Genomic DNA, 25,217 nt, shown 5'->3' with positions numbered 1-25,217 from the left:
ATTCTGGATCAAAAAACTTATTGCAAATGCAACTTTAAGATATTTCATCTTTCAAAAGCTGAGCGTCAGTGCTCGAAAATAATTTGTTAATAAGTGATCGTGTAATAAGCCGAACTTAAAGAATGAATCACGAATAGTTCGATAAAAAATGTGACAAGGTGCGCGGAACGAGGAGACAGAGTACTGCAATTTGTCCTTGAGTTTAAACAAAAGCAGCGCTCACCTGCTGGCTCTCAAAGGTCCAGGTGCTGTCAGGCAAAGAAGCATCCAGGACACTGATGACCTCCTTAAAGTCAGTGGTGCTGCTGGGCTTGACCAAAGTGAAATCACTGTACTCCGACATTGGAGACATGCACGACCTGAAGGAGTGACTCTGGGACATGACGTCACCTCCCAGAACCTCCACGTACTTGATAGGTCCATCGGTGTTGAGCTGAATTTGCAGATTTCTGTTGGGCTTCTTGTGCTCGTCGGAGCTTGTCCGCCTCACGCAGCAAGTAGCGCCGCTCGCGCTGCTCCGCATGCATTTGACAGCCAAGACGAGCAAAGTAAGCAGAGACAGCATGGACACCGAGGCCAGAGACACAATCAGATAAAGCGTGATTGTGCCGCCTTTCTTGCCGGGATCGGGCGCCTTGTGTCTCAGCTCCGAGACGGGCTCACTCACGCCGTCCTCCAGCAGGATGGACAGCGTGACGGTGGCCGACTGGGCCGGTTCCCCGTCGTCCTTGACCTCTACGATCAGCCTCTGAGAGGAGTCATCGCGCTCGGACACGGCGCGCTTAGTCCTCACCTCCCCCGTGTACAAATTGAGCGTGAACAGAGAGGCGTCCGTGGCCTCTGCCACTTTGTACGAGACCCACGCGTTGTGGCCCGAGTCGGCGTCCACTGCCGTCAGCTTGGTGAGCAGGTGGCCAGGCTTGGCCGAGCGGGGCACCCTGAGGTGAGTAGCGGCGTGAGGGGAGGGGTATATGACGGCGGGGGCATTGTCGTTCTGGTCCAGGATGAAAACATGGACGGTGGCGCTACTGCTGAGTGAAGGCGAGCCCTGGTCCTTTGCCTCAACCACAACTTGAAACACTTTGACTTTCTCGTAGTCGAACGAATGCATGCTGTAGATGCTGCCGTTCTCGGAGTTCACATAGACGTACGATGACACGGACACGTCGTGCACTTTAGAGTCCACGATACAGTAAGACACTTTGGCGTTTTCACCAGCATCCGGGTCACTTGCGGACACCGAGTACAATATAGAGCCTGCTACTCCGTTCTCCTTTAAATAAACATTATACGAGTTCTGAGAGAATTGAGGAGGGTTGTCATTAACGTCAGTGATGCTGACAGCGATCATTTTCTTACTCGAGAGAGGAGGAGAACCTGCATCAGTGGCTGTAATTTCTATGTTGTACACAGACACACTCTCTCGGTCTAAAGCGCCACTAGTCACCAGCGCATAATTATTAGAAAAAGACGGTTTTAGAATAAAAGGGGACCCTTTTGGTATCTGCAGCGTTACTTTGCTATTATTACCAGAGTCTACATCACGTGATGTTAGCAGAGCCACAACAGACCCGCTTGGTGCATCCTCCCGAATCGGCTGCGGTTCCGATGTGAGGATAATTTCTGGAGCATTATCATTAATATCAATAACATCAATCTGCACACGACAGTGACTCTCCATTTCAGGGATTCCTTTGTCTTTAGCAGTCACTTCAATTTTGTAGGATGAAGCTTTTTCATAATCTAAATCTCCTTTTAAAAACATTTCACCCGTTTGCAAATTTAATTTAAACACAGACAACACAGAATCGGGTGTGCGAGTGCTAAAAAAATATTCTACCTCCCCGTTTTGTCCCTCGTCTGCATCAGTCGCTGTAATTTTAAGTACAAACGCATCTTTTGCCACGTTCTCTTGTAAGGACGCTTTATATACATTTTTGTCAAAAACGGGGAAGTTGTCATTATTGTCAAGCACTATAACAGTAATTTGTGTAGTACCAGACATAACTGGATTCCCTCCGTCTAAAGCAGTCAGTAGGAGCTGATGAGAAGATTTCCTTTCTCTGTCCAGTGGTTTTTGTAACACTAACTCAGGAACTAATTTACCATCCTCTACCTCCTTCATTTTTAATATGAAACAATCGTTTTTAGCCAAAGTATAAGTTTTTACCGAATTACTTCCAACATCTAAATCTTCTGCGCTTTCCAAAAGGAAACAAGTTCCAAGTGCGGCTGATTCTGCTATTTTTAATGAGAGTTCGTTCGTATGAAACTGAGGTGAATTGTCATTAATGTCTTTAATGTCTATTTCAATCCGGTGCAAATTTAAAGGTTTTTCAACCACCACTTGCAGAGGAAGGACGCAGGTGGTGCTTTGTCCGCATAAAGCCTCTCTGTCTATCCTGTCGCTGACCAGCAGCTCGCCCTTCCCCGCATCCACGCTGAAATACTGCTTACCAGCCTCAGAGGCGACACGCAGCTTGCGCTCAAATATCTCAGAAAGCTCCAAAGACAGATCTTTTGCCAAATTTCCTACCACCGAGCCTTTCTTGAGCTCCTCTGGAATGCTGTAACGAGTCTGAGAAGCACCCACTGTCGTCCACAAGAGAAAATGCCACAAAAGAGCCCGCCATCGCCAGTCTCGGCATCCTATTGTCTTTGTCATCCTTGCTCCGTTATAATGCAAACATCCTCATCAGCATCACGACAATTGGTCTATCCATGCAAACGGGGATATTTCCAAAGTGAACGGCTCAAGCCATCTGAGCAAAACAACAAATTTATATCCGTTTGAATATTAAAAATTACGAGCTGATTCCTTTCTGTCTGTGCCGCAGCTCAGTGCTTTCTTGTGTTAGTGAGATGAAGCTGTGTGGGGGCAGGGACGAGATTGCTTTGTACAGTCTTCAGTTCTATTGGTTCACGGCTGCATTTCCACCCGCCAATGTGGAGCCAGTTGATCGACATTCTCTCTTAAAGTCACAGTATTATCTCTTTGAAAGCAGTACTGCTTTCACGTAGAACACATTTATGATCTGTGAAAAAAAAATCATCTTTGTCTATAACCATGTTTTTACCCTAATTTGAAACGTGATATATATCAAAAAAATGTTTAAAAAATGATGTTTTTGCTGCATTTATGAGAAAAAAATATTTTTATTGACCCTCAGCACTGTCCAAATTTAAGTATATTTGGTTGTTTTCAAAGGCCTTTTCCCTTTCAAAATGAAATTAATTTAGTCTCATTCTACACCAGTAGGTGGCGGTAGTACGCCATTAATGACAAAAGCTGCTTTCACCGATACAGCCTTGAGACAGGAGTATGTAAATATAGTTTTCCCCCACACGTAAGCGTCATTAAAACAGAATCTAAGTCTTACATTTCAGAGAAAATGTCAATCCAATGGGAAGTATAAAAATAAATTCAGAAAATATTCGTTTTAATTCAACAGACTGTTGACGCTAAAGTCGCTGACCATGGTGCTGAATACTTTCTATATAAGGAATTTGCGTGACTGACACACATACAGAAAGCTGAATACGCTTTGCGGGATTTTAATTTAGCCATTAACATAATAAAGACTATTTATACTCTTAAAATGTAAATGACCAGAGCCTGTTTTAGAGCCAAAGTCATTTAAAATTTTGGAAGGACATTATGGGGAAACTACTATTTTTAAACCAACCACTCCGTTCAAGTACGTTTCAAAGTTCTACACATCATTTTGTTTTATTGTTTCCACGAGGAGCCGAATGCAGCTAAGTAAAAACTAAAATTATTCCCAGTGACATTTTTTTCCTTCCAATAATTAGTCCTGTGGTGACAGATATTGCAAAACCCCGCCCTCACTGTTACACCCTAAAACAAACTATTCCATAATTCTTTGGCTGTACCTCAATCTGAAGCCACCATTTGGTATCATTGGTCTTAAATGTAAGTTATTCATCTGAAATAAGTGTGCAGTACATGGATTTAAATAGCATCACAATATGAATACAGCAACCAAGAGGCTGAGTAGCGAATGGAAAAGCTGGTCAACTAACAACTGAATACAAACAGTGACAAAGTGTGCATGACAAGGAATCAGTTGCACAAGTTGTCCTTGAGGTCAAACAAAAGTAGTGCTCACCTGCTGGCTCTCAAAAGTCCAGGTGCTGTCAGGTAAAGAAGCATCCAGGACACTGATGACCTCCTTAAAGTCAGTGGTGCTGCTGGGCTTAACCAAAGTGAAATCACTGTACTCCGACATGGGAGACAAGCACGACCTGAAGGAGTGACTCTGAGACATGACGTCACCTCCCAGAACCTCCACGTACTTGATAGGTCCATCAGTGTTGAGCTGAATTTGGAGATTTCTGTTTGACTTCTTGTTCTCGTCAGAGTGTGTCCGCCTCCCGCAGCAAGTAGCACTGCTCGTGCTGCTCCTCATGCATTTGACGGCCAAGACGAGCAAAGTGAGCAGAGACAGCACGGACACCGAGGCCAGAGAAATGATCAGATAAAGCGTAATTGTGCCACCTTTCTTGCCGGGCTCGGGCGCTTTGTATCTCAGCTCCGAGATGGGCTCGCTCACGCCATCCTCCAGCAGGATGGACAGCGTGACGGTGGCTGACTGGGCCGGTTCCCCGTCGTCCTTGATCTCTACGATCAGCCTCTGAGAGGAGTCGTCGTGCTCAGACACGGCACGCTTAGTCCTCACCTCCCCCGTGTACAAATTGAGCGTGAAAAGAGAGGCGTCCGTGGCCTCTGCCATTTTGTACGAGACCCACGCGTTGTGGCCCGAGTCGGCATCCACGGCCGTCAGCTTGGTGAGCAGGTGGCCAGACTTGGCCGAGCGGGGCACCCTCAGGTGGGTGGCGGCGTGAGGGGAGGGGTATATGACGGCAGGGGCATTGTCGTTCTGGTCCAGGATGAAAACATGGACAGTGGCGCTACTGCTGAGCGAAGGCGAGCCCTGGTCCTTTGCCTCAACCACAACTTGAAACACTTTGATTTTCTCGTAGTCGAACGAATGCATGCTGTAGATGCTGCCGTTCTCGGAGTTCACGTAGACGTACGATGACACGGACACGTCGTGCACTTTAGAGTCCACGATAGAATAAGACACTTTGGCGTTTTCACCAGCATCCGGGTCACTCGCGGACACCGAGTACAATATAGAGCCTGCTACTCCGTTCTCTTTTAAATAAACATTATACGAGTTCTGAGAGAATTGAGGAGGGTTGTCATTAACATCAGTGATGCTGACAGCTACGGTTTTCTTACTAGAGAGAGGAGGGGATCCCGCATCAGTGGCTCTAATCTCAATGTTGTACTCAGATACACTCTCTCGGTCTAAAGCGCCACTGGTGACCAGCGCGTAATTATTAGAAAATGACGGTTTAAGAGTAAATGGTGAGCCTTTGGGAAGATTCAAAGTTACTTCGCCATTTTTGCTAGAGTCAGGGTCACGTACACTCAGCAAAGCTACAACCGTTCCAATTGAAGAGTCCTCTGGTACCAAACTCGGTTCAGATGTTAATAATATTTCTGGTGCATTGTCATTTACATCTAACACATCAACATGCACACTGCACCGACCTTCCATTGTGGGGAAGCCTTTATCTTTTGCAGTAATTTCAATTCGATAAGAGGACTGCTGTTCATGATCCAAATTATTTTTTATTAATATATCTCCACTAATAGGGTCAATGTGAAACAATGCCAGCACTGATGGTGGTGTGTGTATTCCGAGAGAGTACTCTACTTCACCATTTGGACCATCATCTATGTCTGTTGCCTGTGTTGTAATGACAAAAGAGCCATTTGGGCTGTTTTCTTGGACAGATATTTTATATGATTTATGATCAAACAAAGGAACATTGTCATTAACGTCAAGAACTTGTATTCTGATTTTTGAAGTTCCCGATTTGACAGGGTTGCCACCATCAAGTGCTGTAAGTATTAAATTATGAACAGCTTTTTTCTCACGATCTAATGATTTATTCAACACTAATTCGGGCATTTTTCTTCCATTGTCAATGTCTCTAACTTTTAAAGTAAAACATTCATCTTTGCTGAGCGCATATGCCTTCACTGTATTGCTCCCAACATCAGGGTCTTCTGCATTCTGCAGTGGAAAATTTACACCTACATTGGTGGATTCGGCTATTTCTATTACATGTTCACTTTTGAGAAAACTGGGAGCATTGTCATTGACGTCTTTTATTTCTACTTCAATTCGATGCAATTGTAAGGGATTTTCTAGAACGACCTGCAGAGGGAGCACGCAGCTAGCGCTTTGTCCGCATAAAGCCTCTCTGTCTATCCTGTCGCTGACCAGCAGCTCGCCCTTCCCCGCATCCACGCTGAAATACTGCTTACCAGCCTCAGCGGCGACACGCAGCTTGCGCTCAAATATCTCAGACAGCCCCAAAGACAGATCTTTAGCCAGATTTCCCACCACCGAACCTTGTTTGAGCTCCTCTGGGATGCTGTAACGAGTCTGAGCATCCACTGTAGTCCACAAAAGAAAATGCCACAAAAAAGCCTGCCATCTCCAGTCTCTGTATCCTATTGTCTTTGTCATCCTTGCTCCGTTAGAATGCAAACATCCTCATTTACATCCTCTTCACGGCAATTTGTGCATCCACTGGGGATATTTCCACAAAAACATCTCAAGCCATCCGAGCAAAAGTAGTGAATTAAATTCGTTTTAATTTTAAAAACGCAAGCTGATTCCTTTCTGACTGTGCTGAAGCGCAATGCATTCTGTGTCAGTATGAGCTGCGTGGGGGCTGGGACGAGATTGCTTTGTACAGTCTTCAATTCTATTGGTTCACGGCTTGCACTTCCACTAGCCAATCAGAAGCAAAGTGACCATCATTCGCTCTTAAAGACACAGCACATCTTCGACTTTACCATTTTATGGGGTTTTGGGGAGGTATAGTGAAGATATCATCATACAGTATGGGCCAATGTTGATGGAAATAAATTACCCATTAAGTCACTATAAATGCAACATGAATAATCATCAATGTCTGAAATATTTAACAGACGTGTTTACATTTTTATATCAGACTGAAAAATACGTTAGCTTTTATTCCAAAGAGTGTTGTTGCTGGATTTCAGCGTCGCTGTCCACACTTGAGGGTGCTGAATATTTGTCTGCGAGGATTACAACACCAAACGATCTACATTTGCTGCCATCAAAGCGGATGTAATGAGTGCAAAACAAACAAACAAACAAACAAACAAACAAACAAACAAACAAACAAAGAAAAAAGAACCGAGAAGGGAATAGTCAAACACAGTGGCTCAAAAAATGCTCAGTTCTTAAAACATGCAGTGTTTAAGATTTGTTCAAAACTACTAATGATGCAGATTAAGCGTTATATCAAGGGAAATGTAAAGTCATAATTATAAAAAAATGATAAAAACAAAACAATAATAGTGTAAAGAAAGTGTAAATTCTGAGCATTCAAAACCAAATTCATTTCAACCACTGTGTGATGACAACTATTAAGGCAACACAAATGAGGCAATAAGTCACCAAAAACAACACGATCAATTTATGGGGTACTTGGCAAAATATTAAGAAATCTTAATCAAACTAAGGGGATGGAATAAAACATTAACTGTGTGTAATACTGTTGAATTATTCCAATGCAAACAGCAAGCGCATTTGAACGTACTATACTCCAACCACGACTGTGATTTCAACAAAAATGAGCAAACATCTTTAATTCACTGATGCATGTCAACCTAAAGTTGTTGATCACAACTAGTTGAACAAGGACAGTAAACAAGTGTTAATGGTGAGAAGGTAGAGTGCTGCATGTTTTCCTTGAGTGCAAACAAAAGTAGCTGCTTTATCATATAGGCTCACCTGCTGGCTCTCAAAGGTCCAAGTGCTGTCAGGCAAAGAAGCATCTAGGACGCTGATGACCTCCTTAAAGTCAGTGGTGCTGCTGGGCTTGACCAAAGTGAAATCACTGTACTCCGACATGGGAGACATGCACGACCTGAAGGAGTGACTCTGGGACATGACGTCACCTCCCAGAACCTCCACGTACTTGATAGGTCCGTCGGTGTTGAGCTGAATTTGGAGATTTCTGTTGGGCTTCTTGTCCTCGTCGGAGTGTGTCCGCCTCATGCAGCAAGTAGCGCCGCTCGCGCTGCTCCTCATGCATTTGACGGCCAAGACGAGCAAAGTGAGCAGAGACAGCACAGACACCGAGGCCAGAGACACAATCAGATAAAGCGTGATTGTGCCGCCTTTCTTGCCGGGATCGGGCGCCTTGTGTCTCAGCTCCGAGACGGGCTCACTCACGCCGTCCTCCAGCAGGATGGACAGCGTGACGGTGGCCGACTGGGCCGGTTCCCCGTCGTCCTTGACCTCTATGATCAGCCTCTGAGAGGAGTCATCATGCTCGGACACGGCGCGCTTAGTCCTCACCTCCCCCGTGTACAAATTGAGCATGAAAAGAGAGGCGTCCGTGGCCTCTGCCACTTTGTACGAGACCCACGCATTGTGGCCCGAGTCGGCGTCCACGGCCGTCAGCTTGGTGAGCAGGTAGCCAGACTTGGCCGAGCGGGGCACCCTCAGGTGGGAGGCGGCATGAGGGGAGGGGTATATGACGGCGGGGGCGTTATCATTCTGGTCAAGGATGAAAACATGGATGGTGGCGCTACTGCTGAGCGAAGGTGAGCCCTGGTCCTTTGCCTCAATAACAACTTGAAACACTTTAACTTTCTCGTAGTCAAATGAGTGCATGCTGTAGATGCTGCCGTTCTCAGAGTTCACGTAAACGTACGACGACACGGACACGTCGTGCACTTTAGAGTCCACGATGGAGTAAGACACTTTAGCGTTTTCACCGGCATCTGGGTCACTTGCGGACACCGAGTACAATATAGAGCCTGCTACTCCGTTCTCCTTTAAATAAACATTATACGAGCTCTGAGAGAATTGAGGAGGGCTGTCATTAATATCAGTGATGCTGACAGTGATCATTTTCTTACCGGAGAGAGGAGGGGAGCCCGCATCAGTGGCTGTAATCTGAAAGTTGTACTCAGACACACTCTCTCGGTCTAAAGCGCCATTTGTGATTAGTGCGTAATTATTAGAAAAAGACGGTTTAAGTGAAAAAGGCAAGCCTTTAGGTAATTGTAGTGTTACTTTACTATTATTACCAGAGTCAATGTCTTTGACACTAATCAACGCCACCATCGTGCCACGAAGAGCATCTTCTCGTACAGGACTGGGTTTAGAAGTCAGAACAATTTCGGGAGCATTATCGTTTATGTCTTCAATATCTAACTGTAACTGACAGTGCCCTTCCATCTCAGGTACACCTTTGTCTTTAGCAGTTATGTCAATCAGATAAGATGCAAATGATTCATAGTCTAATTCCCCCTTTAAAACAATTTGTCCAGTTTTTTCATTAATTTCAAATGTTGACAAAACGTTTTCTAGAGTGCGGGACCCAAAATAATATTTAATTTCACTGTTAACGCCATCATCTGTATCTGTAGCTTTTACCCTCACTACAAATGTTCCTTTGGTGCTGTTTTCCTTTAAAGAGACAGTATACTCTTTTTCATCAAATATAGGAACATTGTCGTTAATATCAAGCACATCGATTATAATTTTACACGTTCCGGATTTAACAGGGTTCCCCCCATCCAATGCAGTTAGTAGTAATTGATGAGTGGACATTTTTTCCCTGTCCAGAGATTTCTCTAACATCATTTCAGGAACAGTTTTGCCATTTTTTGCCTCCTTGAATTTCAAAGAAAAATGTTCGTTTTTAATTAGCGTGTATGTTTTCAGAGAATTGCCTCCAACATCAGGATCGTCTGCACTCTCTAAAGGAAAACGTGTACCCACTGCAACGGATTCTGGTATTTTAAGGTTAATATCTTGTGTGGGAAAACGAGGGGAATTGTCGTTTATATCTCTGATTTCCACTTCAATTCGATGCAAATGTAAGGGATTTTCGAGGACGACCTGCAGGGGGAGCACGCAGCTGGCGCTTTGTCCGCATAAAGCCTCTCTGTCTATCCTGTCGCTGACCAGCAACTCGCCCTTCCCCGCATCCACGCTGAAATACTGCTTACCAGCCTCAGCGGCGACCCGCATCTTGCGCTCAATTATCTCAGACAGACCCAAAGACAGATCTTTAGCCAGATTTCCCACCACCGAACCTTGTTTGAGCTCCTCTGGGATGCTGTAACGAGTCTGAGCATCCACTGTAGTCCACAAAAGAAAATGCCACAAAAGAGCCTGCCATCTCCAGTCTCTGTATCCTATTGTCTTTGTCATCCTTGCTCCGTTATAACGCAAACATCCTCATTTACATCCTCTTCACGGCAATTTGTCCATCCACTGGGGATATTTCCACAAAAACATCTCAAGCCATCGAGCAAAATTAGTGAATTCGTTGGAATGTTAAAAACACAAGCTGATTCCTTTCTGTCTGTGCTGAAGCGCAGTGCATTCTGTGTGTCAGTATGAGCTGCGTGGGGGCTGGGACGAGATTGCTTTGTACAGTCTTCAATTCTATTGGTTCATGGCTTGCGCTTCCACAAGCCAATGAGAAAGAAGCTGATCCTCACTCACTGAGTCAGAGCATCCCCTTTCAAGTGTTGGGGAGCAATTGTAAGGTCATATATAATACAAAATAATAATAATATATAATTATTACTATTATTATTATTATATTATTTATAAATTATATTATTATTATTAATATTAACTATTAATTAGTTTATTTATACCGCAAATATTTTAAAGATGCATTTAATTTTCAAATAAGACATAACTCAGCAGTCAAAAACAGGGGCACACCTGTACGCGCGCACGCAAACACACGCACACACACTGCTTTATCACAGGCTCACCTGCTGGCTCTCAAAGGTCCAGGTGCTGTCAGGCAAAGAAGCATCCAGGACGCTGATGACCTCCTTAAAGTCAGTGGTGCTGCTGGGCTTAACCAAAGTGAAATCACTGTACTCCGACATGGGAGACATGCACGACCTGAAGGAGTGACTCTGAGACATGACGTCACCTCCCAGAACCTCCACGTACTTGATAGGTCCGTCGGTGTTGAGCTGAATTTGCAGATTTCTGTTGGGCTTCTTGTGCTCGTCGGAGCTTGTCCGCCTCACGCAGCAAGTAACGCCGCTTGCGCTGCTCCGCATGCATTTGACGGCCAAGATGAGCAAAGTGAGCAGAGACAGCACGGACACCGAGGCCAGAGACACAATCAGATAAAGCGTGATTGTGCCGCCTTTCTTGCTGGGCTCGAGCGCCTTGTGTCTCAGCTCCGAGACGGGCTCGCTCACGCCGTCCTCCAGCAGGATGGACAGCGTGACGGTGGCCGACTGGGCCGGTTCCCCGTCGTCCTTGACCTCTACGATCAGCTTCTGAGAGGAGTCGTCATGCTCGGACACGGGACGTTTAGTCCTCAACTCCCCCGTGTACAAATTGAGCGTGAACAGAGAGGCGTCCGTGGCCTCCGCCACTTTGTATGAGACCCACGCGTTGTGGCCCGAGTCGGCGTCCACGGCCGTCAACTTGGTGAGCAGATGGCCCGACTTTGCCGAGCGGGGCACCCTCAGGTGGGAGGCGATGTGAGGGGAGGGGTATATGACGGCGGGGGCGTTGTCGTTCTGATCCAGGATGAAAACATGGACAGTGGCGCTACTGCTGAGCGAAGGCGAGCCCTGGTCCTTTGCCTCAACCACAACTTGAAACACTTTGACTTTCTCGTAGTCGAACGAATGCATGCTGTAGATGCTGCCATTCTCGGAGTTCACGTAAACGTATGACGACACGGACACGTCGTGCACTTTAGAGTCCATGATAGAATAAGACACTTTGGCGTTTTCACCGGCATCTGGGTCACTTGCAGCCACCGAGTACAATATAGAGCCTGCCACTCCGTTCTCCTTTAAATAAACATTATATGAGCTCTGAGAGAATTGCGGAGGGTTGTCATTAACATCAGTGATGGTAACAGCGATTATTTTCTTATTGGAGAGAGGTGGAGAGCCTGCATCAATGGCTGTAATTTCAATGTTGTACTCAGACAAAGTCTCCCTGTCTAACACTCCACTGGTGACCAGCGCATAATTATGAGAAAAAGATGGTTTAAGGGCAAATGGATATTTTGAATGGAGTTGTAATATTGCTTTGCCATTATTACCAGTGTCAAGGTCTCTAGCACTGAGCAAAGCTACCACAGTCCCATTTGGAGAATCCTCTCGAACTGGCTTTGAATTTGAGGTCAGTATTATTTCTGGAGCATTGTCATTTACATCTAAAATTTGAACATGGAGAGTACAATGGCCCTCCATTCGAGGATTACCTTTATCCTTTGCACTGATGTCTATTTCATAATTTGCAGCTGTTTCAAAATCCAATATTCCTTTTAAAATTACAGTGCCAGTTATATTATCAATAGTAAACAGAGAGAGGATGTGCTCTGGTGTGTGTGCACCAAAAAAATATTCTATTTCTCCATTTTGTCCCTCGTCCATGTCTGCTGCTTTTGTTTGCACAATTGTCGCACCTCTTCCAAGATTTTCAGGGACAGACACTTTATATAATGTTTTCTCAAATGTAGGAACATTGTCATTTATATCAAGGACCCTAATTGTTATCTGGGACGTTCCTGATCTTACAGGACTGCCTCCATCCAAAGCTGTCAGTAAAAGCTGATGAACAGACTTTTTCTCTCTATCTAAAGGTTTAACTAAAACCAATTCGGGGACTTTCCTCCCACCGGCAACTTCCTTGAGTCCAATATTGAAGCATTCGTCTTTACTGATAGTGTAAGATTTGAGCGAATTAGCACCAACGTCTGGATCAACGGCACTTTCAACCGGAAAACGGACCCCTGTAACAGTTGATTCTGCGAGCTCTACTATGACGTCATTCGAGGGAAACCGGGGCGCGTTATCATTAATGTCCTGTATTTCTACTTCCACACGGAAAAGCTGCAAGGGGTCCTCGATGACGACCTGCAGGGGGAGCACGCAGGCGGCGCTTTGTCCACATAAAGCCTCTCTGTCTATACTGTCGCTGACCAGCAGCTCGCCCTTCCCCGCATCCACGCTGAAATACTGCTTACCAGCCTCAGCGGCAACACGCAGCTTGCGCTCAAATATCTCAGACAGTTTCAAAGACAGATCTTTGGCCAAATTTCCTACCACGGAACCTTTTTTGAGCTCCTCTGGGATGCTGTAACGAGTCTGAGCAGCCACTGTAGTCCACAAAAGAAAATGCCACAAAAGAGCCTGCCATCTCCAGTCCCGGGATCCCATTGTCTTTGTCATCCTTGCTCCGTTACAACGCAAATATTTCCCTCGATTTTGCATGAAAGATACTGCTAGTAGTCACCATTACGAGTAAGAATCCATTGTACCATGGTCCACTATCACGAAGCATGGCTTTAGTGATTGCATATAAAATAAAAAACAATAATGAGCCGATGCACAGACACGCGCGCAGACCCTCGCTCTCGCTCCATCTCCTCTTTCTCTTTGAGTTACACAAAGATGAAGCTGCATTGGGGCGGGGACTAGATTGCTTCGTGAACTTCTAAATGCTATTGGACCGCAGCAGAAGACCCTGTCCACCAATGACAGCGAGGCTGTACCTTCTCCCCTTAAATTCCATACACCACACACACGATGCAGGTAATTTCAACATAAACGAGCAGTGTTCATCTCTAGACTGCATGGCTGAAAATCACTTTGCGCCTTAATGGCTTTAAAGACAATTATATTTATACAGATCCGAAACACAAAATGATGCCAAGTTGAAATTGAATGAAAGTTGTTACGTTATTATTAGGATGATTATGATTATTATTATTATTATTAATATTATTGTTAAAGCCAGGGATTTGTAGAGGAAATGGACGGAATTTGTTCATTTTCAATTTACCATTGCAGTAATTCGTTTGATGAGGTCCAATTTACAATAGTTAATAGATTTTAACCTGTACAACAACCCTATAGCTAAATGATCAATCATTAAGTATATTTTGCAATATTACAAAACTGACTTTTTGTCAACTTTAAATATGATAGCGTACGACATTTCGTTAAATTGGGGGCATAGTTCACGTATTTTTTTTTGTTTTTTTACACTTTTTCAAAGAAGTTAAGTCACTGTAGCCTACTTTTTGAATTAAAAAAGGGTGCGTTTTCCTTGGAGTATTGGAATATATTCGGGGTAAATCAATCCATGGCAGACGATATAATAACTACAAAAACAGCAATAACTTAACTGCTAAAGTAAAAGAATTAAATGAGAACCTTGGTCACCACATTAATTATTCAATAATTTTTCCATCAAACATTTAGAATAAAGCCGTCAAACGTCGACTCACGTTTGTTCAACAAACAGCCACTTGCAATGTAAGTATAAAAGAACGTTTTTTTCCACATGCATTATATATGGATATAACAGCAGTACTTAATAACAAACGCGCGCGCGCACACACGCACACACACACTGCTTTGTCAAGGGCTCACCTGTACGCGCGCGCGCAAACACACGCACACACACTGCTTTATTACAGGCTCACCTGCTGGCTCTCAAAGGTCCAGGTGCTGTCAGGCAAAGAAGCATCGAGGACGCTGAGGACCTCCTTAAAGTCAGTGGTGCTGCTGGGCGTGACCAAAGTGAAATCACTGTACTCCGACATCGGAGACATGCACGACCTGAAGGAGTGACTCTGGGACATGACATCACCTCCTAGAACCTCCACATACTTGATAGGTCCATCGGTGTTGAGCTGAATTTGGAGATTTCTGTTGGGCTTCTTGTGCTCGTCGGAGCTTGTCCGCCTCACGCAGCAAGTAGCGCCGCTCGCGCTGCTCCGCATGCATTTGACGGCCAAGACGAGCAAAGTGAGCAGAGACAGCACGGACACCGAGGCCAGAGACACAATCAGATAAAGCGTGATTGTGCCGCCTTTCTTGCCGGGCTCGGGCGTCTTCTGTCTCAGCTCTGAGACGGGCGCGCTCACGCCGTCCTCCACCAGAATGGACAGCGTGACAGTGGCCGACTGGGCCGGTTCCCCGTCGTCCTTGACCTCTACGATCAGCCTCTGAGAAGAGTCGTCGTGCTCGGACACGGCCCGTTTAGTCCTCACCTCCCCCGTGTACAAATTGAGCGTGAACAGAGAGATGTCCGTGGCCTCCGCCACTTTGTACGAGACCCACGCGTTGTGGCCCGAGTCGGCGTCCACGGCCGTCACCTTAGTGATCAGATGCCCTGCCTTGGCCGAGCGGGGCACCCTCAGATGGGTGGCGGCGTGAGGAGAGGGGTATATGACGGCGGGGGCGTTGTCGTTCTGGTCCAGGATGAAAACATGGACGGTGGCGCTACTGCTGAGCGAAGGCGAGCCCTGGTCCTTTGCCTCAACCACAACTTGAAACACTTTGACTTTCTCGTAGTCGAACGAGTGCATGCTGTAGATGCTGCCATTCTCGGAGTTCACGTAAACGTATGACGACACGGACACGTCGTGCACTTTAGAGTCCACGATAGAGTAAGACACTTTGGCGTTTTCACCGGCATCCGGGTCACTTGCAGACACCGAACATAAAATATGGCCAGGAGCGCTATTTTCCTTTACATAAATAGTATAATGTGGCTGCGAGAAAACTGGTGGGTTGTCGTTTACATCTAAAAGTTTAACTATAATTATTTTCGCACTCGACAGTGGAGGTTTTCCATAATCAGTGGCACGGATCTCCACATTATATTGGTCATTTTTTTCACGATCAAGCGGCCCCTTTGTCACTAAAGAGTAGTGGTTGGAAACAGGCGGATTTAATTTAAAAGGAGATTCGGGTGGCAGCCGCAAAGTAACCTTGCCATTGTCTTTTGAATCGGGATCTCTTGTACTTAGGAGAGCAATAACAGTTCCAATGGCTGAATCTTCCGGCACCGGACTCGTTAGAGACGTCACAATTATTTCCGGCGCATTATCATTAACATCAATTATTTTTATTTCAACGCCACTGTGCCCCTCCATTTTTGGATTGCCCTTGTCTTTCGCTGTTATGTCCAACCTGTGTAAAGAATTGATTTCATGGTCTAAATCTCCTTTAACTGTAATATCTCCAGTAGCAGCTTCAATGTTAAATAATGATAAAATGGCCTCTGACGTTTGCTCTGCAAAACTATATTCAATTTCACCGTTTAGCCCTTCATCTGCATCCGTCGCTTTTACTTGTAATATTTGCGCGCCCGGACTCGCCTTCTCGCTAACATTTGCTTCATAAAGCTGCCTTTCAAATTGGGGTGCATTATCGTTATTGTCAAGGACTGTTATTGTAATTTCGGACGTGCCCGACCGGACCGGGTCGCCACCATCCACAGCTGTGAGGATGAGATGATGGAAAGGCAGCCTTTCTCGATCGAGAGGCTTTTCAAGCACCAGTTCGGGGATTTTTCGTCCATCTTTTTGGGTTTTGACAGCTAATTTAAAATTGTCATTTTTACTGATAACATAAGAGCGTACAGAATTAGGGCCGACATCAGGATCTTGTGCACTTTCTAAAGGAAACCGCGCACCTGGATTAACCAGCTCTGCTATTTTTAAGATTTTTTCCTTTGTGGCAAAACTCGGAGAGTTATCGTTAGTATCCAATATTTCAATCTCAACCCTATGCAATTGCAAGGGGTTGTCTATAACGAGCTCCAAAGGCAACAGACATGCCGCTCTTTGTCCGCACAGCTCCTCTCTGTCTATTCGATCAGTCACCAGCAGGTCTCCCTTCCCGAGGTCCACACTGAAATACTGCTTACCAGCCTCTGACGTTATCCGCAGTTTACGCCGATGTAGTTCAGAAACGACCAAACCTAAATCCTTTGCGAGATTCCCCACCACCGAGCCCCGTTTTAACTCCTCGGGGATGCTGTAGCGGGTCTGTCCGTCTATTGTACTCCACAAAAGGGAGAAATGATGACACCACCAAAGCAATTGCCACGCGGGCAATTTGTGCCACATTATTCCAATGAAATACAATATATCCAGCGAAATCCTTCACAGATGATGCTCAAACAGAAAAGTCTGAAATCCAGGGAAAAAACGTCCTCGCATTTATGAGCGCAAAAAAGGATAGTCATGCTTTGTGTGCACAAAGCCCTCCCCCGGCTCGACAGTGTGGAGGCAAGTGCATGAAGCTGCGAGGCGACAAGATCTCTTTGTACACCCTTCACTATCATTGGTGGACAGTGAGAATACGTTAAAGCCAATCAGCAATGCGCTTACGGTACAATGACGTCACGCAACATGCACGCACGCAATTATTATGCCACTCAAATATACTATCGGACAACATGCAGTATAATGTGTAATTAATGGCAATTGATATTTGTAAGAAAAAACAAATGCACTAATGCATATTATAATATATATTATAATGCATTATTAACATACTAAAACATACAACATACTAATCTAAAAATAAAACATGTTTAAATATTGAAACGAATTAATACATTGTTTTGCTTGATTTTAATACATAGGTAATTGATACTTAACTCATTTAAACGTGGGGTATTACGTCACAACGCCCTTCACAACAGTTTTATGCTATATTATGCATCATGCATTTAAATATAATGGCAATTAATATTTGTACAAAATACAAAAATGCAGTAACGCATATTTTATATTTTCAGCAGTGGATGCGAGATGATTTATATTGTTTCGTCTAAAAACCTATTTGGAAAAAATTGTAGGAAATACTCAAAATGTTATATTGACAATTATATCAAAATTATTTATTATTATATTGAAAAATGGTTAAATTCGTATCCAGCAATACAGTAATCTCTCGTGTCGCGGATAATTGCTTCCAAGACCACCCGCGATAGGTTACAATCCGCGATGTAGAGAAAATATATTGTTATAAGACTTTTACGAACCTTTATTGTATTTTTAAACACTGTATTGTACTTTTAAATGCTTTTAAATGACAAAATAAAGAAAATTAATAAGAGTAAATCCATACTTACAATATCCACGCAAGACTTTTATATTAACATGTTATAAAATACCAAATTAAATCGTGGAAATGACAAACATATTATCTAACAAAACAAATCGCAAAATCATTCATTATAATATCTATTTAAAGGCCATTAATATTTACACTAAATACCAAATAGTGTATTTTTAATTACAACGGATACACGACCAATTTTATAGAGTACAAAGACAAAGTATAAATTCTGAAAGTGAAAAAAGTGATAATGGATATTACAGTACTCTATTTTAATACATTGGTTCAATTAAATTGAATACACTGCAAATTCTGTTATATTGAAAAAGAGTAAAATAGAGACATAAATACAAATGTAATATTACAGTACTTTTTAAATTCAGTATATGTATTCATAAAGACATTGTAAAATTCTAATTTAAACGTGGTACCCATCTACCCATTATTTAAATTTAATATTTAAACAATTGCCATTAACACTCATTTAATTCTATTTATAGCACACATGCATCCTCTCCACCTCACATAGCTAATCATCGCCTTCCAGTGGCTCGAGAGGGTAAATGCAGCCTTTGCTCATCCTCGCTGCTTGAACTAATCCTGCCTGCTACGCGACCACATCAAATACCCGGATGTAGGTCTGTAGAGCAAAACAAAGGAAAGGGGAGGGGGGGAGCTCAACATGTGAATGAGCTATAAAGAGGCGTTTAACACTATTCTAAACGATACAATTATTTCATACTATTTCCATTTTTACACACTAGTATGTATAATGTCAATTACCCACTTTGCGTCTCTCAGCTATACAAAGACAAAACTACAATGACAAATGTAAACAAATCCAGACTGTATTATGTTACTGTATATTAAATTAACGTTACTAAATATGGAGACTGTAGATAAGGTGCATCACCAAGACGTATATTTTTTTTCTCGTCTGCTACACAGCAATGTGGGCGAGAGAGGGAGGGAGATAAAGAGAGCCAGCCAGGGAACTGCGAGGGTGGTGGTGGCGGGGAGAGTCAGGGAGCTGCTTTCAGCACCACGCGAGTGGACAGCGCCACACAGGCGGCCAACTGCTGCATCTACAACCTGCACCATTCAACAGGACAAATATCACCATGCTCGACGCACTGTTTAGTTGCGGTAACTGGTACTGCAGCCGTGCTCGCTAAAATGTTATGATTAGTCTTTTAAACTAACTTTAGGGGAAACATTCATTGCTATCAGGTGAAAAGTCAAAACATCAAGACAATGTGTACACTAATAGGTCACAACATTAGGTACATCTGCACAATACATTTGCAATCCATGAACTGCAACACTAATTTAAAAAACGTAGATCAACATTTGCATTATTGTTGTAGTTCAATGTAAAATAAAAGTAGTCTTATTGGACAACTGAGGTGGCATTATGGAACGTGTTACAATGCAAACGACAAAGAAAATTGTGTTTTGTAAATAGATATTAATAGAAGTGAACCCTAACTTAGCATTAATATCTTAGTAAAGACAGACACCTAAATACAGCTCTTGTTTTCAATTTTACATCTGGTATACCTAATAAGGTTTGTGCATTTTCGACACACACACTTGTTCAATATTTTTTTATTGAACCTGGGAAGATACAACATTGTTGCCCCACATGGGAGGGAAACACAAGAGGAAGAGTGCAAGAATCAGCTTAGCTGTACTTTGTAAGACAAACAGTGCTAAGGGATAATAAGAATATGCAAAATTGCAATTACTATTGCACCTATTCTGTATTTTGATTACTTACAATATAGCGGATGTACCTACAAGATAGCGGCTGTAGGATTTAAAACCATGCAGAAGGAGGAAAATACAATGCACTTCATCAAAACAGTTTATCATTTGAATAATTATTATTTGTGTTACTATTGAGTATTGCGTTGTGCTGTCCACCGTAATTGCGGCATAAATGCAGGTTTTAAAAAATACATTCACAGCTTCTCAAATGAGATGTCGCAACATTTTCATCAGCAAGCATTGAAGCTCATTGATGAAAATTATCAAAAGGATCATGTAGATGGTACCGGTTAGTAAAATGATCCAAAACAACTTGTTAAGTGCTGCATCTTTTATGCTGTCATTCACACAAGTGTCCTTTGACAAACATAATATTAAGTGAGTAATATTTGATATTATGAGAGGACATGTGCTGCAGGCATTGCATCTACAGTATGTGGGAACCTTGCTATTTATTAATAATGGAAATCAGGGGTCAACAGCAGGTAGCAGCCCGCACAAGGACTACTTGAGTAGCCCGTGGGCTGGTTCTAAAAATAGTTCATCATGGGACAATGTGATTGTCTGTTAATGTTGTAGAAGCGATCGTTTGAAAATGTAAACACTGGCAGTTTCATGGAAATAAAGTGTTGTATATTGATAGGTTTCCTAAACATTGTGAGATATCATTAACTTGATCATTGCCTTCATATAATCCTATAACAAGTAAAAAGGTTGGTGACCTCTGATGTAAATTTTGCAAGTTCTATATCACCGCCTTTAAGGTCTCTCACAGTGGTTACTGATGACTTGAAAACCTTGTTGAGTACAGTTTTGATGGTTTCTAAACAGAACCCGTTTTAATAGGTATGGCATATTGTGGTGTCTGTTGCATTTCATCACAGCTTGAACAAAACATGAAAACGGCCGATCGCTGTTTAAGTGTCATGAAATATTTGTGAGGGATGTGAACAGATGTGTCAGCCAAAGTGGAAATTCAGAATAAATATGCTGCTAAAGTATGTATACAATTATCTACAGTAGATGTTGATGTGTCCATACTTTGTTTCTTTATGTGCTGCATAAGCGTGCGATAAATAAAGAGAAAGACTTTCTTACCTTATTTGATGAGAGATGGTTGAACAGGAGTGAAGGGTGCAGGGATGGGCAGTAGTCGACAAGAGGAGACATGAAAAAGAAAAAAAGACAAGAGAGAAGAGATATTGGTCAGACTTGTCGTCAAAATAGTAACTCTGGACTTGGGAAGCTTAGCAACCAACATACTTACCATGTGATTCACACAAACGTGTGTCATCATATGTGTGTGTTCAGCATGAGGTTAGTTTTATTACAAATGTTGTCAAGTGCATTGCAATAGTTATTTGTGCTCTTGTTGACACCAATGTGCTTCCATTTGTATCAATATTTGATATAATGAACTTGATATAAAGATTAACAGGCAAAAATACCAATTAACAACAACACTGTATTCAACTGCAAACTAATACACATTATTTAATGGAATACAACTCTTGGCGTGATTAAAAGATTAAATAAATAATAAAAAGCACAGCCACATGCAAACAGTACTACTCCAGTACTAATGCATCATTGTGTTGTTTTTTTAAGGGGGAAAATATAATCAGATGATAAAAGTAATCTTGTACAGAAATATAGATACCCTGTTGTGACCAAACACAAAATAATGCTCATCACGACAATCAAAGTGAACATGTAAACAAATTACACACTCAGACATGTTCCAAGCATCCTCGTCATCCTGCGACGGTGGCTCACAAAATCAGTTCCATGAAACCGACAGCAGAGGGCCTCGAGGCGATGGCCAGTGAGAAATGTTTTATTAATGACATTGCTCACATGCCAATCAATGGTGACTGCCCTTTGTGCATGGGAGACAAAACCAAACAAAAACAACAAAGCAATATAACTAAACGTCATACTTTGCAATAGTGTGTGTAAAACAAATAAATTGAGATGTAAATACGTTATTGTAAGATAAACTAAACACATTAAACGTTTTCACTGCAAACATCTCCAGGCAACTTAATCACTGAGGTTTGATGGAACTAGGACAAACTACCCAAATAGGGCAGGTACAGCATCACTTGACAAATCTGAAAAAAAAAAAAGGAAGCCATGATCATCCTCCCCCTTCCATCATCCTCCTGGTTATCAGCCAGCCACCCCCTACTGTTGTGAGAATGCTGCACCTCCCTGCCCCAAACAGGGGTGCCTGCGGTCCTCTTAATCTAGGCAGCCTGCACACACACAAGGGCTGCCACTGCTGCTCACCCCTACTGCTCAAAATGGTAAAGCCCTGCCAGTGAGTCAGCTTGTTGCCATGGTAACACATCCAACCTCTTGCATCCCACCCTGTTTCCTATACTGGCTGGCAAACATGGCAGAGATGGGAAAAACAATAAGGCAGATAATAATTGCCCTGGACAATATGTGTGTCCTTCAAGACAAAAAAAAAGGTAATCAACTATTACAGGAGAAAACTGGCATAAACGTAATGCTCACAAAACCCAGACATCTACATTAAGCATGAAATGGCAACATATGGCGTTTTGTGTGTTTTACTCGACAAAATAGATGTCTCATCGAGCAATCTCCCCTTCTCTCCCTTCCTCTTTGCTGCAGTGTGGTGCAGCTGGAGCGGGGGAGGGGTGGGTGCAGAAAAGCAGATCAGGAGCACAAGAGGAAGGAAGGAAGTCTTTGCCAAACTAGAACGCTGAATGCACAGTGGCCATCCTTTACATTAAGATGGAGTGTAACCACCATCATCCAATCACTCGTGTGACCTTCTAAATTCTCAATAACACATTTGATCATATTTGTCACGTTAATGCTGAAGATGACTGAAATCTGCCGGCATACTATTCAAAGAGATAAGAGAAGCATACCATAACAAATGTCGCCTCCTATTCAGAATAAAACATGCCTGACAGCTAAGTAGAATCAAAGAATACCATTGTGTCAAATTAGAGTTATAAAATTAGATTTGGCATATAGGAGTGTCTGTGTTCTTAACACAACTTGACTAGTGTCCTACATTACACTGTCCTGGCTAATCTTGAATGTAATCCTTTGCAGTGGGTGCACTCTATACAAATCTATAGCATCTACTCACCATCCCTGTACACAATAATAACCTTTGCTACCTTCTCAGTGGGGTGCTACCCTACTGCAAATTAAAATTTAGTAAACTGTTATAATCACTTCTTTTTGGTGTTGGCGTATCAAAATTTAGCAAAAAACCTTGACACAAAAATTGAAAACTAAAGCATGCCACATGAAATATGCACAATGTCAGCATACAATGGCAGTATGGTAATGAGCCTATTGTCACCGGGCATGAGCAGACTGTAAACAAACTCATATCAGCGCCAAGGACTGTACTCGAGTTATTTCCACACATTAGTTCTGCAGACTGCACTGATTAATTTATTAGTATGTCAGAACAATAAAATAAAGCAAGGAACACAGCATGCAAACAAATTCTATATGCTCTTTAAACAAGTGGCAACAGAAAAGAGATAATGAAGTACACTAGGTTTTAGGGGAAAGAAAAGCTAAACGTGATGCTTTCAACATGGATGACTCACTACCACACACAAGATCTTCCTACTTTTTTTTTTAAAATCATACACTCATGTGGAAATAGATTAGGTGTACCAAGTTCAAAATCATGAAGCATGATGAATAATACCATCATAAACAGGTTTGAGGGCTTTCTGATAATTCTGTATATCAAACCTGACTATGAATTAAAAATGATTACTAAGGAACAAATTCATTCAACTATAAAGTATACAAGTCTGAACTGCACACTCACTGTTCTTGATAATAATGAGATCCAATAGCTGAAATGCGTTACAAATGAATGCTCAGTTTTATTTACATTTAAAGCTGTACATGTTTTCTATTATGAACACCAGAACATGGCTTTCACACATACTAAAACTGAGTATTATCATCCATGTAACAACAGTTCCTGTATAACTTTTAACTAGTTAGAGCCCTTGAGCATTTATTCTGAGAACATGTGTCATAACAGCAATTTGACCCATCATTGCACCACACAACACTTTGGGCATCATGTCCACAGAAGTAGCACACAGATATCTTGAATGTGTTTCTGCCCAACACCTCACTTACATTCATCCTCCCTGCCCTAGTTTATACATCCACTCATATTTAGTTGCATAACCTCTCTCCCTCCATCCTATCTCTTTGCCTTTCAGTCCACCACTTGAAATATCTCACACAGCCAATCACAGAGCGGGCGGCCTAGTATAACTGTTGCCATGCACGCAACACATTTTCTCATTTCGACGCACAACAACGACCGCGGAGCAAAATGGCTGCCGCGCATCACAAACAAGCGCTGGATGGTGGACCACACGCCTCGTCCCCTCCCCCGCTGCCTCCCTCTGTCTGCCTCTCCATCACTCTGCTTTCACGTTGCTCAATCCCTCCAGAATCAGCACTGACTCTTCTGTATACAACCACGTTAAAACACGATTACATCACACTTTGCACTGTAAACTGCCATTAGCTGTGTCCATCACTGTTCTTTTGTCACCATGTGCGGCTGCATAATGCATGCAAGGGAAATAGGTCACTGGAAAAGTAGTACACCGCATGCCTGCCTGTGTGTGAGGCATCAGTGGCAAGGTTTAGCAAGGATGGAAAGCTCGTTTCACTAGAGAATTTGTATTGATTTCAAATCTGATGACGATGCTGTCTGATAGGAACAAACATGTGATTCGCCTTGTGAGATCGACGCAAGAATATCTCTGGAAATTGTTACACATAAGAAAGAAAAAAAAAAGGACCAAAAGCTGGATGGATGTAACTGAGAAAAGAAATACATAACTGATGTTCCATTGCAATGCAAATACTACAATATGGCAACAGGTCGATTTAAGAGCACGTTTGACTCTAGAATGACCCTTGAGCACCTGCTTTTCTCATGCACACAGTACACTTATCATGGTATTCTTATTTTGATGTAAAATGAATGAGCAACTGAAGTTTCTTCAGTTCACAAGTATTTATTCATCAATTAAGACTTATGCGAGTATGAATGTATTAAATTAGATTCATTGTGAAAGCTTTACAAACAACAACAAATGGAAACCAGTATTCATTTACACGGACTACAGTATATTGATTAAGGAGATAGTGTACAAAATTGAAAAGAGCAACGGGACAGAGAGGAGGGGTATATGCATACATTAGCAGGACAATGCAGCAAATGAGCACTAATCAGATTAGGTCATTCACAATGCAATACATTGTTTTAATGCAAAGAAAACTACTTTGGGGAGCTGTATTGACAAGATCTGGAAGAAAAAAAAATTACACTTCAAGTTTTGGATTTTGAAGGAGCATCATCGTGATTTGAACACTTTTAGAATGA

The 25,217-nt window shown here is 42.7% G+C and overlaps 1 protein-coding gene across 48 annotated transcripts in view; it reads right to left on the bottom strand.

The window, feature by feature from the left end:
- Positions 1 to 25,217, bottom strand: part of LOC119128672 (protocadherin gamma-C5-like) — a 212,343-nt gene that overhangs the window by 20,887 nt on the left and 166,239 nt on the right. Inside the window, exon 1 of one of the 48 annotated variants that reach the window (XM_037261286.1) lies at positions 14,584 to 17,442. The exons of 40 other annotated variants lie outside the window; for them this stretch is intronic. In XM_037261286.1, coding sequence (XP_037117181.1) covers positions 14,584 to 17,019 — 2,436 coding nt within the window. In that variant the 5' untranslated portion in view covers positions 17,020 to 17,442. Of the gene's footprint in view, positions 1 to 223; positions 3,071 to 4,130; positions 7,204 to 7,868; positions 10,622 to 10,885; positions 13,797 to 14,583; positions 17,443 to 25,217 lie in introns of those variants that run through there. 7 more of the 48 variants (XM_037261277.1, XM_037261282.1, XM_037261310.1 and 4 more) reach the window with 7 other exon arrangements.

Source organism: Syngnathus acus, chromosome 10 (assembly GCF_901709675.1).
Source record: "Syngnathus acus chromosome 10, fSynAcu1.2, whole genome shotgun sequence".
NCBI lineage: Eukaryota > Metazoa > Chordata > Actinopteri > Syngnathiformes > Syngnathidae > Syngnathus > Syngnathus acus.
Note: the sequence above shows the minus strand (reverse complement) of the source record. Positions and strands in the feature narration are given on the sequence as shown.